General features: G+C 43.9%; 1 protein-coding gene across 1 annotated transcript; it reads left to right on the forward strand.

Moving 5' to 3' along the window:
* The first annotated feature begins 3,621 nt into the window (after positions 1–3,621).
* Positions 3,622–12,804, forward strand: CCDC160 (coiled-coil domain containing 160). The gene is made up of 3 exons (XM_005614509.4): positions 3,622–4,532; positions 5,650–5,707; positions 11,417–12,804. The coding sequence occupies exon 3, from the start codon at positions 11,441–11,443 to the stop codon at positions 12,410–12,412; it is 972 nt and encodes a 323-aa protein (XP_005614566.3). The 5' UTR covers positions 3,622–4,532; positions 5,650–5,707; positions 11,417–11,440; the 3' UTR covers positions 12,413–12,804.
* Positions 12,805–17,781: the final 4,977 nt, after the last annotated feature.

Raw genomic sequence — 17,781 nt, forward strand, 5'->3', positions numbered from 1 at the left:
CTCACAGCCACCCTGTGAAGTAGGATTACTTCACACAAGTAGAATTACTCCCAGTTTACCAAAGAAGAATCTGGGATACAAAGAAGTTAAGCAATTTGCTCAAGGACACATAACGGCTAAGTGGTAGAGCTGGTATTTGAACCCACATAGCAAGTCTCCAGTTTGTGCACATAATATACAAACATCATCAAGCTATATCTTAGCAAAATATATGTCAGTAGTTTAAAAACTATTACTGTTCATTGCCTACTGTTAGAAAATGTGAATGTTGGAATAAGAGATAGTTGGATATAGGGTCTTCCATATATATAGTGCTCAGATGCCCTTTATATGTCAGTGCTGCATAGTCGGATGCCAGACCTGCCTGAGTTCAAACCCCAGCTCCACCACTTACTAACCATGTGACCTTAGGCAAGTTACTTAACCTTTGTGTGCCTCAGTTTGCTCTTCTGTAAAATATAGGTAATGAGAGTACCTACATCACAAGATTGTTGTGAGGGTTAGAGGAAACACTCCTGGCACGTGATATGAATGAATACTGAAAAAGTAATTGTTCAGTGCCTACCATGTGCCAGGCACTGTGCTTGGTGCTTAGAATGTGCCAGTGAACAAAGCAAAGATGTCTATCCTCTTGGAGCTTACAGGGTAGTGCAGCCTGGGGGTGGAGTCAGAGAGAACAGAAGAAAAACCACATAATATAGTAGGTTAGAAAATAAGTTCTATTTTTCTTTTAAAGTCGAGTAGGATAAGGAGTAGTGGGAATGGTGCAGAGGTTGAAAATTGACAGTATGAAATGGGAGGGTCAGGGTAGGCCTCACAGAGAAGCTAAGACTTGAACAAAGACTCGCAGAGGGTAAGGAAATAAGATTCGTGGATATCATGTATCTCTTGAAGAGCATTCAAGGCAGGGGGAACAGGTCGTCCCTAATGGTGGGAGGGTGCCTGGGTGTTCTGGGAACAAGGCAGCCAGTGCTGCTGGAGTGGAAACATCAAGGGATAAAGTACCAGACGAGGAGGGCAGAGAAGTATTGTGTGTATGGGGTAGGGGCGTAAGCGACTCTTGATGCAAATTCTGCAGGGCCTTGTAGGCTATTATAAGGATTTTGGGTTTTCCTGCCAGTCGAATTGAAAGCCTTTGTAGGCTTTTGAGCAAAGTGGAAACATGATCTGACTTAATATTTTATAGCAGTCTGTCTGGATCTGTGTTGAGAATAGATGGTGGGCAGGTGTTGTGGGTTGACTTGTGTCCCCCAAAAAGATAAGCTCAACTCCTTACCCCCCAGTAATTATGAATGTGCCCTTATTATAAATAGTCTTTGCAGATGTAATCAAGTTAAGATGAGGTCATATTGAATTAAAGCGGGCCCTCAATAACTCATGTCCTTACAAGAGGAGGGGAATTTGGGCACACAGACACACACAGAGGGAAGACAGCTATGTGAAGACACACAGACACATAGGGAGAACACTACGTGAAGACAGAGGCAAAGATTGGAGTGATGCCTCCACAAGCCAAGGAAGGCTCCAGATTGCCGGCAACCACTAGAAGCTACGAGAGACAGAATGTCTCTCAGAATCTCCAGAAGGAATCAACCCTGCCGACACCTTGATTTTAGACTTCTGGCCTCCAGAACTGTGAGAGAATAAGTGTCTGTTGTTTGAAGCCACCCAGTTTGGGATAGTTTGATACGGCAGCCTTAGGAAACTGGTACAGTGGGAAGAGGCGATGCAGTTAGCAGGCTATTGCAATAGCCCGGTCAAGAGGTGACGGGGGCCAATATCAGGGTGGTAATGGTGGAGATGGGGAGAAGCCACTAGATTCTGGATACATCGTGAAGGTACAGCCAACAGAATCTGCTGACGTATGGCATGCAGGGGTGTGAGAGATGTTAGCTATTATTATTATCTGCATGAATAATTTAAACACCTATAAATGTATATTTTTTTGATTGCCCCAAATATCCCAGGTTTAAGGCTACTCAAACTAGGATCATTTGTTGGCTCTCAAAAGAAGCTTATTTTGCTGTGTGATCAAAGGGTAAATCACGTTACTTCTCTGGGTCTCGATGTCCTACACGGTAAAATGAGAAGGTTGAGCTCCATTGTATGAATGTATGATTCTATTATTATCAAGTGCCTTGTTGCCTTGGTATTGATAAAAGTTCCTGAGGATAGTAAACTGTTTTCTGACTTCCATATTTGAAAACCTATCTCTGAGTCTGCAGTAGCTTTGAATAACAAAACTCTTTGTCCTCATTGCTGTTGATTCTCTGCAATTTGATACTTTGAGTACAGTACATGAAGGAGTGACCCACCGTATTTAAAAACAGAATTACAGCAAGACCAAAGAACTCTTTGTACATTTTTTCAGGGGTATGGGAGCGGAGTGGGGCTGCCTAATGGGAGTCTGGGACTCTACCTGAAATAAAAGTTGGGAATTCTGGGTCTCGAGACTTCAGACTCTGCTTCTCAGAGCACACCCTGAGTTATCACCATCAGTGTGTTTCGATTCACATTTTAGGAGGGCAATGAATTTATAGGACAAGATAATGATACTAATGATAATATCAAACATTTATATAGGTTTTACTATGTGTCAAGCATTGCCCTATGGGTTTTCAAAACATTACCTCCGTCCTCACAACACTCCTATAAGTTAGGTACAATTATTACTCCCATTGTACAAATGAGGAAACTGAGGCACCGAGCAATTAAAAAAGATTCATATTTTTTTTATTGAGGCAACACTGGTTTACAACATTATATTGATTTCAGGTGTACATCATTATAATTCGACTTCTGTATACACCACATCGTATTCACCACCAAAAGTCTAGTTTCCATCTGTCACCGTACATGTGCCCATTTACCCCTTTCACCCTTCCCCCGTCCCACTTCTCCTCTGGTAACCACCAATCTATTCTCTGTATCTGAGTGTTTGCTGGGGGTTTTTTTGAGGAAGATTAGCCCTGAGCTAACTACTGCCAATCCTCCACTTTTCGCTGAGGAAGACTGGCCCTGAGCTAACATCCATGCCCATCTTCCTCTCCTTTATATGTGGGACGCCTACTACAGCATGGCTTTTGCCATGTGGTGCCATGTCCACACCCGGGATCCGAACCGGCCAACCCTGGGCCACGGAGAAGCAGACCGTGTGAACCCAACCGCTGCGCCACCAGGCGGACCCTACAGGAAGCTTTGAAATGTATCTTGGTAGTGTTTCTGGGTCACTCCCTTGCTGGGTCTTGATGGATTAGATTGTCACTTTGTAAACGGGCTTACATCTCCTTTCACTGGAGATTCCAGAGCCAATGTTGCCTTTCACCCTCGTGCTTCCTAGAAAATACTAGCTTTCCTAAAAGTCACTCTTATCACCCTTTTGGACACCCCAGTCCTGCTGTTTCAGGCCCTCCAACCTTTGCCGGGTCTATCTTTTGGTCAGGTCCAGGCTGGGTCCAAATCAGACTATAGCCGTGGTGTGTGGTCAGTGTGTGTGGCTAATTTGGAGATGGAAGAATCAGTGTTGGGCAAGCAGGCTAAGCAAAGTCTGAGAAGGCCATTTATTTATGTAACAAAACACTATGACCGAAATCTACAACATAATGAAAAACGTGGACTTGTTCCCTCAACCAAATCCCGGGAGGGAGTCGGGAGCAACCTTTGAAGCTCGAGGACAGTAGTGTGGGGACTGGATATCAGAAAACCATTTTACACTGCCAGGAGTGTAGAACTAGTTGCCCGCAATAGATTTTAAACTCAAATGGGGCAAGAGTGGTTTGGAGAAATTCCTGAGTCCTAAATGAGGAAACCATGGGCTACCTGAGATACAAGCCCAGTCTCCCGTAGGGGCACAGCCAGGGGGCAATGCTCTCCTCACACAGGTCCTTAGAACCTTGGTCAGAGGCAGAAATTCCGGCCAGACCATCGTGCTGAGGGGCAGGGGTGTGCGTGGGGGCGGGAGGGTGGGGTGCAATTCTCACATCCTTAGGGACCCTGAACCAAATCCAGGCGACCTCCCAGAGCTAACCCTCCTCAACGTCATGTTACTCCTGCAGGCCTAGGGATTAACCCTGTGCCACTCCCTCCTCCTCGCACAATCGCAGTGTCCAGGTGGCTTTGTGAGTCATCCAGACCCTCCGTAATAAGCCCACTGTGGGCGGAGCTGCCTCGCAGTTTCTCGCCCCTTCCCGCCCTGACTCAGCTTTCTGGCTACTGGAGCTCCGATTTCTCGCCAGCCGAAGCCGCCGCCGCGGGGGCCCGCCCCACGGGGCATGCTCAGTGCTGGGGCGGGCTTTGCCTGCCGCGGGGCAGCGTCCCACCCACCGCGCGGGTTCCCGGCGCCCGGTTCCCTTTAAATCAGGCCGGCCGGTTGCTAGGCAACGGCGCGGCCCGCGCGGGCGCTGCACTGCGGAGGCTCTGGCCGGAGTGGCCGGGAGCGGTGGCCAGCGCCGAACCGAGGGCTGCCGCCCGCCGGTGGTGACCAGCTTCGAGGACGAGGGACAGGGCCCACTGGACCCCACCCGCGCCTCCAGGTACGTCCGCGCGTCGGAAAGCCCGGGCTCCCCGGCTCGCCCCGCTTCCTCCTGGCTCGGCCGTCGGGGCCCCAGCTCGGAGGAGCCCGCCGACCCTGCCGCGACCCACTGCGGGCTCTCCTCTCCTTCGGGCTCCAGGCCGGGCGCTGGCGCGCACGGGAGGGAAGGGCACAGTTCGGGGGAGTGCGAGTGCGGAAGGGGGAGTGGGCTCAGGCCTCGCCCGCCGCCCCCTCCCCGCCGCCCGCCAGCCCAGCCGGAGGGTAGGGACTGGGGAGGTGGAAGGTGTCGCCTGCGGTGGGGGTCAGGGCAGCGGCCCGACCTGAGTCACCTTCTCTCCACTGGACGCAGCGATGGCAGGAGTTTCAGTTAACCATTTACAGAAAACAAACCCAAACTATGCATAGATATAGCTTTACAGCAAGAATGTGACTTCCATCCTAATAAAGTACTCAGGCTTCGCAACTAAGGTGACTTCGTATCTCTTCTCCCACAAGGAATGATTTTACGCCAATAACAAAGAGTTGGGGGTCATAACCGTTCACAGGGCCCAGTTTACAACTTTACTTCGCTCTCAGTAACTGCCAAACAATAGGGAAGGCCATTTGTCCTTCTCTATTGGACACTTGGCTCATATGTTAGGAGCCTGAAAGATTTAAGGCAAAAATCGGAATCACTTCCCTTTTGAATGATTTTTCAAATTAACTGTACTCCGAGGGAGGGAGGCAAGGCCTAGGCTCCAGCCCTCTGCTAACGTGGCTCTTGGCATGCTCATTAATAATAAGCATGCTGCTGCTGAGGCCAGCGGTGGCTCATTTGCTCAATAGGTGCTAAAGGGGAGGAGATACTGTGTTGAATAAGATGCCACCTTGATTCTCATCCCATTTGATATTTGCATTGCTTGGGGAAGGAAGACTTAGCCGCACAATCGTTGGGAAAGTGAGTTGACAAATTAGAAAGAAAACTTGTTTCAAAGTGTCTGGCATCACATTTCAGGTAGGCCAAAGGACATTCTAAGCAAATCACTTGTAATTTTCAGCTACATTTCAGACATAAACACAGTTTTGAGCCTTCTGGTTATTCGTATTTTCTGATACGCTGGGGGGATTTGATTTTTCAGCTCAAACTGGAGAAAGAGAATAAAAGCATCCAGTAGAAGACCTTGGACGTCAGGAAGCGTAAGTACAGTTGTGCTGGCTGATATCTTGTTGGAGTGTTTCGAAGCACAGAGCCTCACCCAACATACATCTTCCACTTTGTAACTAGATCATTAATCTGCAATGTCAGTACACTATCAAAAAGGCCTCATAAGACTACAAAAGAAAAGCGTCCTGAAGACTTTAGCTGAGCCGAATAAACTTGGAGGGAAAAGTACTAAGTCCTTTCCCTAAAATGTCCCCCAGAAAACTTCATAAGGCAGAGGAGAAATTATAAGTACAAAAACTCAATTCGAATCAAAGCATTATAGAATTTTCAGGAAGACTGTTAAGGATCATTTATTCAACAGATATTTCTTGAGGGCTACTCTGTGCCGGGTAACAGCTAGGGATACAGAAGTGAGTAAGATGCCAAGAGATCACAGTGTATTGGTAAAATAAAAGTATGTATGAAATGCTGTAGAAGCACAGGAAAAACTCAGCACAGAGTCATCCTTCCTCATCTTTAAGCTGATCCTCCAATTGTAATGTTTCAAAGAAGTTATTAGTGGCTCTGAAAAGCACTGGGGCATCTGGGAAGTTCTTGGTAAAGCAGTTGGTGCTAAAAATGCAAAGACTACCACATTTCTGCTTAGCTGGAATCAAGTTAGCTTCAGAAATTGGGAGCATCAGTAACTCGCCGGATTTAGGGCTGATTCTTTGCTGAGGATACAGGTTAAATTAATGTAAAATTTGAGTTTTGGTTGTCCTCTGCTTCCTTTAATGGTGCCTACTTTTTTTTTTTTTTTCAAATTAACTTTTTCTGAGGGCTGATGACTTCAGGCTGGCAACTTTGGAGCACATATCTTTGGAGAAGGGTTGGGTTGGTTCACGGGCTGGTTTATGCTCCAAGGGAGGGGAAGGAAAACCTAAAAAAGAACAAAACCTGTCATTTCCAGTGTACTTTAAAACTGCTTCCATTTTTGTTTTCATTAATTTCTCTTAACCACCTGTGAAATAGGTAGATTGTCCCTATTTTACACCCGAAGCAGCTGAGGCTCACAAAAGGTAAGTTTTCACAGAGTTCTAAAGTGTGGGAGCAAAGATATGTGACTCTTTCCGTCTGTTTTTTCACCGTAGTCCACACTCAGTTCTTTTCTCAAGAACTTCCTTTGCCTTCTTCCCCACAATTCTGCACAGTAAAACGTGTTCACCCACCTTGACTTCAGACCGTTCATTTGGGTCCTCATTTTGGTGTTGAGTAGTTTTCTGCAAGCCGGTAATTCTGAAGAGGGCAGAGAATATGGAAGCTCCTCTAGAGGGGGCAGGTTGGAATCTTCTCGAGTAAGGAGAGAGGGTAAGGCCGGCAGTGTTTTGTGCCTGGGAACGGTGGAAGTAGAAAAAAAAGTTGAGAACTACTGCTTTTAAGTGAGAACAGATTGGACAATGGAGCAAAGAAGCCAGGCCGGTGACTTTCTTTGTAGTAGACTTTTCCCCCCTGTTTTGGCCAAGCAGTTTTTCTGAGGGTTGGGAGAACTGAAACCATCCGAGAATAATGGGGAAAAGTTCCCTGGGCTAAGAAGGGCCCTTTGTCTTCCCCTTGCTGCTTCTGGGCTGTGACTAAAAGCCACGCCTCTAGTTGCGGGGGGCTGAGGGTAGTGACAGAAGGTTGCCCATCACAGGTTGGAGATGACCTTTTGCAACCATCATTCCCAAGTTACAACATTTAAGATGAAGCACCCTTGTGAGGTGGGAAAAAGCTTCTGGAGCTTTCCCAGATCTGTTTCCCAGTCCCTGCCCACCCCCACCTGGAAGAAGAGTCGCATGCTGCAGACAGATCTCGATTTATGCAAAAGAGATGGTCCTGAAGGTTTGAAGTCAAATTCTGATGTAAATGAGATAAGGCAACAGAAAAAAGAGGTTTGATTTTTTTCTGTCATCAAATTTCCCTAAAGAGTGTGATTTAAAATATGAATATTTTAGAAAACAAATAATTAAATTTCACATATTTGATCACTTATCCACCTTAACATGAGTATATTCCCCAGGGCCCCAGACTTTGAAAATGAAAGGAAGACGGTTTTGTGGGTTTCTCCTTTCACAGGGAACAGTAGGGTGTTATTTTCTGGAGCAGTTTGAGGATAGATGTGCATTCACTTAAGAATTTTATGGAACGGTTTACCTAAAGATCCATAATAAATGATTACTCTTTGTTTCGCTCTCAATAATTATGTTACGTCACATTACACTGTAAATTCATTTTCAATTTATTTTGTCAGCGGTGCCCAAATTCTTAGGTGAATATAAACCACTTACATGAGTCAAGGAGTTCCTTACTCCGCCAAAATGCCCTACTGCTTTGCCACTGCAAAAAAGAAGAAAGTCACCAGAGGGTGAATGGTGATGTTTTCGGGCAGATGCTAACTAGAACCATCGAGAGTCCGTTATTAATTCACGTGAGACACAAATGAATAGACGTAGCCGGATTATGGACACCCATGCCTTAACAGTGCAGTCCCAAGGACTTCTGGGGGATCACCGTCTTAGAGGACCCCCTAATGTTGTTTGTATCACACAACTTGATATTGTTTTCCTGTGTTCTGGCTTATTTGTTTCTTTAAAGTTATCATTTCTCTTGGGCCTCCTTCCCCTACCCTTCAGCCCTTCAGTATCCGATGTAGTGTGGGGTGGGCACTTATAATAAGAAATGTTCACAACTGACCCACTAAAAAGGCATGTTTGTACTTTTAATAATGGCTTCTGGTTAGATTTGCCTTCTGCTGCAACGAATTACCTAATCAAGTTTATTGAGAGCAAAATGGCTGCCACGCCAGGGTAGAGGAATGTCATTGTTTCAAAGCATATTCCTTGTCCTGGCCAGAGAATACTAATGTCATACTTGTTCTGCATAAAAAACAAACAGTGCAATTTGCGAAGAGAAAATGAAACTGGCAGCTTTTACCCCCAGTCTGGGCTTTGCCATACTTTGTGACTAGGTTTGGGAACAAGCCCTTAAAGGATATCTTGCCAATGAAAGACAGGAAAAAAAAAAAAGAAAAGAAAGAAAGGAGCAGCTCAGAGACCCCTTGACCCTGCCCTGTGTAAGCCATGGGAGGGAAATTCCAAAAGGCTTTTCAAACCTTTCTCTTTCTGTCCTTTGATATGTGACATGCAATTCTCCTTCCCCTCCCCCCCTTCGTTTTTCCTCTCTCCCTTTGTGGCCCTTTAAAAAATACCTAAGCTCTGAAAATAGTGGGTTGTTTTATTTCAATTTGTGGAATGAAATCTAGCAGAAGAATAAAGAGGAATTTTAGAAGAGGCGCTGACCTGGGAGAGAGGGTCTCAGTTTTACCGCTACAGGCTGTGTGGCCTTGATCAAATCGCTTAACTTCTCTGAGCCTCAGTTATAAAATAAGTGGACTCTTCCCAGTTCTGTGAAAAGCATTGGCTATAAAGGAAATTGTACAGAGGCTCAAGGAAGAAAAGTAGTGAAATTAAAGAAAAAAATATGTATATCTTTTGCCAGAGATTTATGGGAAGGTTGGAGATAGAAGTCACATTTGCAAGGAGCAAAATTATTAATGAAAAGCGTTTTCTATCTTAACTTTTATCTATCCCCAGATCTCCTCTCAGATTTGTCATTATTGCTCTCTCCAGCTATAAAGTGGCCTCACCTTATTTGCCCTTCTGCACACCTCCTTCCTGATCTGTCTCGCCAATGCCTTTCAGCCAGAATTAGATAGGAGGAGGAGTCTCTCTCCCATTACTACCTGATTAGAAGCATTTTCACCTTTTACAGAATTGTCTGGTAAAAATTTGACTGCTAAAAAATGTGACTGCAATTAGCATCACCATCTTCTCTCTGTTCCCTTCCTTTACGATTGCTATCATACTTCCCAATCATTTGCATTCATATTCCTAGAGAGGAGAGAAACCAGGATTCTGATTATCTTCCCCTTTAAGAACAGATAGCTCACAGTGCTTCTGGCTGGTGACTAGTGAAATCATGGAAGTCAGAGAGGACTGTTTCAAGAGAAGAGACACGATGCTGCAATGGCGAATGTATCCTATGAATTTTGAGTCTCAGCTTATTACTATGGTCTGATCGACCAAACTTTAATAAAGCTTGGCTTTTGGGTTTTGAACCACTCATTTTAACACTTTCACTGAATATTTGTACCTTTCCCTTTCCTCAAAGCCAAGGAGTGGCCAGTGGGGATGTACCCTTAGGGATAGCGAGTCCCTTCCTTCTTTTGGGGGGTGAGGGGGTCAGGCATGTTCAGTACACAGAGGTATCAGGTTTATTCTCTCATGAGCTGTAGCAAGGAAAGTCTGTTAAAATTTAAACTACTGTTGTTAAAAAGAAAATACTAGAGAGATAGTATACCAGAAAGTGGTTATCTCAGGGGATTATGAGGGAGATTCTTTCTGTTTTCTGTGCTTTTCTGTATTTTCCAAAATTCTACAAATAACATGCACCACTATTATACTATTTATATAATATGGCATATTATGTTTATATATTTCATATTATATAAATATATATTATATATTAAAGAACACAATAGTAAAACACTTATAATCTGTAATAACATTAAAGAGAATATTAATTAAAAATAAACACAATTGCCATTTTTCGTTACCAAGATAAAATTACATTTGTGTGCATGGGAAAAACAGATGCGGGCATGCTTTGATTTTTCTCCGTGATGATGCTACAAACATATGACAGCAAATTAATGTATAAAGTGAGTAAAGTGATGCCTCCCTTCTTCTTCCCACCCTTTAGCAGTAACTGCAGTTGCCAGTTTGGTGGCTTGAGATGCCAGTGGCCCTTCAGCATGTTGCTTGGGTCCTCTCTCCCTTCTCTCAGAAGTAGTTACTGCTCACATTTCCGTGCTTTAGGAAAGCTGTATCTTATGGATTCTCTTTGTATAGGAAAGACTCCTTTTGAAACAAAATAGATATCCTGTAATTTTTATAAATTTAGAAAGTTGTTTTTTGGCATGCTAAGTTTTCACCTAAAAACTGCACTTGGGGTCAGTATCTTGAGAAAAACGCATTTGGCGGCATTAATATTTCCAATTGTTGACATTCGGTTCTCATCATGAAATTGCTGTCAAAACGGATAGAATTCTGTACACTTGGCAGTCTTGCCTAGAAGCAAAGCCTGAGACTGGAATAGCAGGAATTTACAGGTCAACGCAGAAGGGCATTTGGCAGAGTTAGTCATAAGGAAGTCTGCATGGTATACTTTCCCCAAAGCAGCTCACGTTGCATTAAGCCCTGACGTTTTAGTCACTTTAAAGAATGAATAAACAGTAGTCCAACCCAAAAGAACTAGGAAAAAAATCAGGCACGTTAGAACCACAGGTATTAAGCTATTATTAATATCAACCTTAATTTTTAATGACTTTTACTATTTTGAAGCAGTCTGTTTTCATGCGTATGGTTGCTTTCACACAGAATTATTTTCTCTATCTGTAATAAATAGCCAAATGTGTCAGTTTGTTGGTTGAATTTCATGGGGTCAGAGAATTTTAAAGCTGGAGGGGTCTGCAGAACTTAGCTAGTTTAGCCCTTTCGTTTTATAAATGAGGGACTGAAAGCCAAGCCACTCAGCAAGTTAGAGGGAGAGCCAGTCCTCAAATATTTAGGTTCTTTCACCCAAGAGCCAGCGTTCTTAGTTCTTTCCACTACACCAGCTGCCAGTGTAAATAAGGTGCCTTGATTTTAAATTTTGTTTTTCAGGAATTGGGAGAGGTGCCTGAAGAAATGGATGCTAGAAGAAAACACTGGAAGGAGAATATGTTTGCTCCTTTCTTTAGTGCCCAGGATGTTCTAGACCAGCCTGAATCTTCTTCTGAACAAAAGACTTCAGAGAAGACCAAGAAAATGGAAGGAGTTTATAATTTGTCTAGCAGAAAGTTTCAAGAAGAAAGTAAATTCAAGAGGAAAGAATTTACTTCCCAACTAAATGAAAAAGAACAAGGACCAAATTTAAGAGCGAGAAAGATAAACATTTCAAAGAATGAAGCAGATGCAAATTCTGCCTCCTGTGAAGCATCTAAGTTGGGTGTTGCAGCCAAAGAAGGCTTGAATAGCACAGATGGTCATTCCACCTGGACTACAAAGGAGTTACCAACTCCACCGCGACAAGACAAGAAGGACAAGAAGAAGAAATTTACCAAAGGAATGTCTCCCAAACTTCGCCTGAATCTTCTGAATGAAGAACTGGAAGAGCTAAAGATGAAATGCAAAGAAATAGAAGAGGAATTTGAAAATGCTGAGAAAGAACTTTTGAACTCCAAAAGAGTAGTCTCCGCAAAACACCTAAATTTTCAAGGAACAGGGATGGAAACTTCGAAGAAAGACTGGGAACTTCAAGCTTTAAGAAATGACCTATCTGAAAAAGCAATAAATGTCAAAAACTTAACTGAAGAGCTCCAACAAGCCAAAGAAGTCATCCACAAGTTGAGCCTGGAGAACAGAGATTTGAAAGAAGCTGTTAGGAAGTTAAAGCGTCAGACTGAGCTGGGCAATGCACTCCTAAGGGAAGAAATGAAATTGTATTATGAATTAGAAATGGAGAAGATCCGTGGAGAGCTTGATGCCATCAAGAATGAACTGCGAGCTGAGAAGATCCTGCAAGCAAGAAATAATAGGGCTCTGGAGTTGCTTCGAAAACACTTTGCTTCTGTAACATCATCAAGTGCCCTTAACAGCTTTACAGGGGATTTGTTTTAAAACTTAAAAAAAAAGCCTTTCATTAGGCAAATCATTGAGCCAAATCAGTGTTCCTTGTGCTTTCTTTGTGTACTACTTAAAGTGTGTGTAATGGGACATAATTTTCATTTTTGGTGAATCCGAGTATCTGTAAAACGTATAGATGTTAACTTCAAAGCTTCTGCTTTCTAATGAAGCTATTGTGAGAGTCCAAATGAAAACGAAGCGTCAGAAGCCTTTTTTATATATATTTCACTCAAAGACATGTAGTGATTCGATTCACCAAATCATTTATGAATACAAATCAACAGCCATTTTGTGATCTTGTGAGCAATGTGTCCTTGGCACATGAATATTCTTCCATCAGTGTTCATTGATGTTAACAATAAAAATCTTGTTTATGTGTATAAGCATAACATGTGTCTGTGGGTCTTAGAGTGCCTGTTCAGACTCTATGGGATACTGAAAATGTATCTGCTTTCTTTGAGATCTAACCTTAATTAGGCACATATAAACATCTCAGGAGAAAAATGCAATTTATTCTCCCCCTACTGTTTTCCTCATGCCTTCTTCCTTAACCTGGCCACCGTTCCTATAGACTAGAAGACGACTTAGAGACAAGGCTGGGACCTTTGCTAGAGCCCTGAATTTGTCAGCAGTGGCTTTCGCTTATTCTTCTGTTGACCAGCAAGGGGCGTTGTTTACACAGTTCTTCCAAAATTCTACCAGGGGAAAATTTATAAGCTTCCTGCCCAGTTTACATCACCAGCTGACCGGGACTGGGGTAAAAAGTGTTGGATGTCATCTGGGCAAGCTGTTAGTGAGCTGGCTTGACTGATACAAGAATCCAGTCCTGTAGGGGCCCAGGCAATGACAATTTATTTTATACTTATAAAGAATAAAAGTGTACTGCCTCAGTCCTTTGGTGGAAATGATGGGCCAGTTGATTTTTTGCATTTGTTTGTATCGATCAAGATTTCTTATAATCGGAGTGCCGTTTGCATGGTATTTTTAAGTCCAATGAACCAAATATAATTACAGGCTATGAGGGTGGGATACAATTGCAAGGGTTTGGATATATTCCCTGATGGGAAAGCCCCAGACTGGGAGTCTGGACACTTGGGTTCTGGGACCTGCTTTGCCAGTTACTGGCTAATTAACCTTCTAAGCCTAAAAGTCCTCATCTGTAAAATGAGGGTAGATCTATCATCCAGATTCTGTTCGGTTCTAATGTTCTGTGATTTCAGTTCAGTGATTTGATTTGCAAATGTAGCTGTACCTGTGAGGAAGTAAAATTCCTATGGCGTTGCGTACGTTCAGTTCTAACACTTTGGGGGACCTCCTTTGCAGGCCTCCCTTTCAAATGAAATATACAAAGGCTCTTTTTATAGTTTGAACATCTCCAAATACCATATCAGTAATAAATCAGGACAGGGAGTAAATGAGGTTAGTTCTTTCTCTTGTTTCCCTTTTACTCGTTAAGGTCGGAGAAGGCATTGAATGGAGGCAAACTAAGCTGACCTGGAGGCTGAGCAGCGCTTGCCTGGCCTGGGAAGATTGCACTAAATTGGAAGATAATCATCTTTGGAGCTTTCTGACTTAGTCCTGATAACTTAACCCAGGCACTGGCAGCCTGCTGAAAGGGCAAGATGACTTTCAGGGTTTTGGTGGTCGCTGGCTTCCCACCAAGGGTCTAGGCACGAAAGCAAACTAGGAACTCTTTTGCCCTATTTGACTCTCTTCCTCGTCACCCCCTTAAAAATTACCCCTTTGTCCTTGCCCCAGAAAGATCCTCAGTCCCTGACTGCTAGTGTGCAGAGCTGCTAACATGTTCACAATATTTCACAAATTGCATTAATAAAGCTACTAGGCTCAATCCTCTTAGTGTATTTCAATTTTTAAAGAGGAGCTTTTACTCCAGGAGAATTTCTATCAACCAACCACATATCTAAAGTCTTCAGTGACAACTTGGTTTACCTTGCATGAGTGTGTATGTGTGCTTAGGGGGCAGAGAAGGAGTGTGGTGGGGGGAGGTCCAGAAAAGGTAAGTGCATGGCTTAGCCCAGCTCTAGCGTGAGGGTTTGTATTTCTAGGGTGGAACTGGAACACACATTCTTAATGAGACAGCCAGGGATGCTAAGCCCCAGCAAGGCCTGGCCTATGGAAAGGTCCTCTAGAAATCCTAGGTCTAGACACTACCCAGGGAGACAAGACACAATCACCAAGTCCAGAGGACCAAGGAGAAATGGAAGCCAAGGTCAGAGCCAACAGTTTGGAGCTGGGAAGGGATCACATCTTTTGATGCTTTTAGTTATTTATTTATTTATTTTAAAGATTGGCACCTGGGCTAACAACATTACCAATCTTTTTTTTTTCTGCTTTATTTCCCCAACCCCCCCCCCCCCCGCCCCGTACACAGTTGTATATCTTAGTTGTAGGTCCTACTAGTTGTGGGATATGGGACGCCGCCTCAACGTGGCCTGATGAGCGGTGCCATGTCCGTGCCCAGGATCCGAACCCTGGGCCGCCGCAGCGGAGCGCGCAAACTTAACCACTCGGCCACGGAGCTGGCCCTGATACTTTTATTTTTAAAGGCAGGGCTGCAATAAGCTGGGAGAAGGCTGGCCAGTTACTATTCCTTTTTGTGGACAGATGGGAACAACAGTGGATTGAGCTGGCTTAAAGAACCAGAATCAAGGCAGATGCAAATACTCTGTCCCATTGTCTCCGTAATCACCATCACTTGTTGCATTTGGTGACCCCCAATTTTGATAGAATATATTGTCAATGTACCTTCTAGTATATCAAATGGGATATGTGGAGGTGGTTTTTTTTTTTTTTTTAACAGGAAGGGCACATCAGGCCACTCACCCCTTTAATCTGTTGGGTAAAATATTTGAGATCAGCAATGCAACTGCATACCATTCCCCACCAACTCCCAATTCCTTACTTACTAAGAAAACATGGGCTGTCACAGCGCTCTAGGAATATCTGCTCCACCTTGGGTATACAATCCAGTTCTAGAAGCATTTGCTAAGCACTTATTACCATCGTTCATCACTTCTAAGACATGTCTTTCTCTTTTTTTGTACATTTTGACATTCCTGAATTTGGGACACATCTTCAAATCAATGGGATGTCATAGTATAATTGTCAGGGTTTTTTAATCTTCCTTAGTGATTCATAAAATAATGGTGTATCTTACAATCAATGGGGTTTTAGATTTGGTGAAATGTGGTATGTGCTCGGCTGGCGATATGAGGATAAAAGGATTTATGAATAAGACAGGTCTCTGACCTAAAGAACCTTACTTATGCAACTAACTAAAACAACGTGGTAAGGGCTATACTGGCAGTGCTAATATAAAGTGCTGTGGGAGCGCAGAGGAGGATCAATTAATTCTGCCTGTGGGGCTAAGAAGGACTTCATAAAGCAGGTGACATTTGAGCTGGGCCTTGAAGGATAAGAAGGATTTTTCCAGGCAAAGCATGGGGGCAGGGGCGGGGACATTTCTGGAATGTGAACGTGGAAAGTCTATTTGGCTTCAAAGAGGACTCTTAACAGCAATGAATTAGAACACATGTTGCTGACTTTTAAAGTCCCATTTGAGGTTCTACTCGGAAAACTACTGTGATTCCAACCTTTGTTGCTCATTGCAGATAGACTGGAGAAACAAGTTCTCGTGACATAAAGACTAAGTTCCAGATAACAAGCTGCAGGAAAAAAACTTGGCTGATGCCACTGTACCTTTGGCTGCCATCATTTTTGTTTTGGAAACAAGAGACCTAAGAGGTTTGGGTCATAATATCCAGCTAAGTCCACTGTGAGCGGTCTGGTTTCAAAGAGATGTATGAAAGAGAAACACCACAGTTGCTCCTCTCTCCAAGGAAGCAGTGTAGCATAGAGATTAAGTGCACAAACTTTGGTTATCCACGCACTAGCCATGCGACCTTGGGCAAGTTGCGTAATTTCCTGTAGCTCAGTTTCCTCATTTTGTAGGACAGGGTTAGTAAATAGTGTTGTTGGGAGGCTAAGGTGAGATCACATATAATCAATAAATGTCACCACTGTTGTTGTCATTATTGTTATTGCGTAACCGACAAGGGGAAATTGACCAAGTTCATCTGTCTCCTCCCAGCTGTTACTCTCACCAAGCTCTCTACATTTATCCTCCCTCAAATTGTGTTCTCTGGAGAGGATATGATAAACTCATTCATAATATGTGTATCAATGATGTGTAATATATTTGGAAGGTGGAATAAGTTGCGGGGAGGAAATTTTGATTTTATTAGTCTATGAAGCCTTAGGACAAAGTGAAGAATCTGTCATGCTGGACTTTCTTGCCTCAAGACAGATCCTGTAAAGGAAATTTCTTGGGTCAGAGCCTACTCAGGCCCCCTCCAATCAGGTGGGTGTAAGGCTGGCCCCTGGCCCTGACAGGCAGAGTACCAGAAGGGGAAGAAAGCCCCGCTCTAGTGCTCCAGTGGGAAAAAGCTCATCTAGGAAAAGGGAATGGAGACAAGAGAGGCTATTATAGTATTTTCCATTTCCCCTTGGCACAGGGAGCCATGCAGCTGGGGACCCACTACTACAGCTGCTCAGATAAGAATCAGTCATTGTCTTGCTCTTTGTACTCATAAGACACTGAAGCTGTAGTTCCCATGTATTGTAGGTGTGCCCTCCTTTCCATACTGAACATCAAGGTGGTGTCTCCAAGTTTAGTGGCCAGAGCTACTATTCACGGGGCCTCTCTCTCTCTCTTCTCTCCTCTCCCCATTGAGCACACCCAGCCTTTTGATGATTGCTACATTTTAGTGGGCTCAGGTTGTCATTTCCCAGGAGATGGTATTTATACCTCATTCTCTGAGGGTGTGTTCTGGGGTATCCTTGAAGCATTTCTTTTGCCTTTCAGCCCATGCCTGTTGATTCCACCTATATTCCAGACCATGACAGGGGGCATACCTGAGAGATTCTCCTTATGTCCCTAAACCCTAGCCTGCGTTTGGACTGCTGGTTAAAGCCTAGTTTGTTGTTAGTGCCACTGAGTCAATTCCGACTCCTAGCGACTCTGTACAGCGGAGTGGAACCCTGCCCACTCTTTTTGCACCATCCTCTCACCTTCCAGTGTTATATCAGACAATGCTCCACTGCTATTCACAGGGTTTCGGAGGTGCGTGGCCAGGTCCTTCTTCCTAGTCCTTCTTAGTCTGGAAGTTCTGCTGAGAACTAGCCACCGTGGGTGACCCTGATGGTATTTGAAATACTGGTGGCAAAGCTTTCAGCATCACAGCAATACACAGCCACCACAGTATGACAACCAACAGAGACAGACGGTGGTGTGGTTCCCTGACTGCAGAGGGAACCCTGGCCGTGAAGGTGAGAGCGCCGAA

The sequence above is a fragment of the Equus caballus genome, chromosome X, assembly GCF_041296265.1.
Source record: "Equus caballus isolate H_3958 breed thoroughbred chromosome X, TB-T2T, whole genome shotgun sequence".
In the NCBI taxonomy this organism is placed as follows: domain Eukaryota; kingdom Metazoa; phylum Chordata; class Mammalia; order Perissodactyla; family Equidae; genus Equus; species Equus caballus.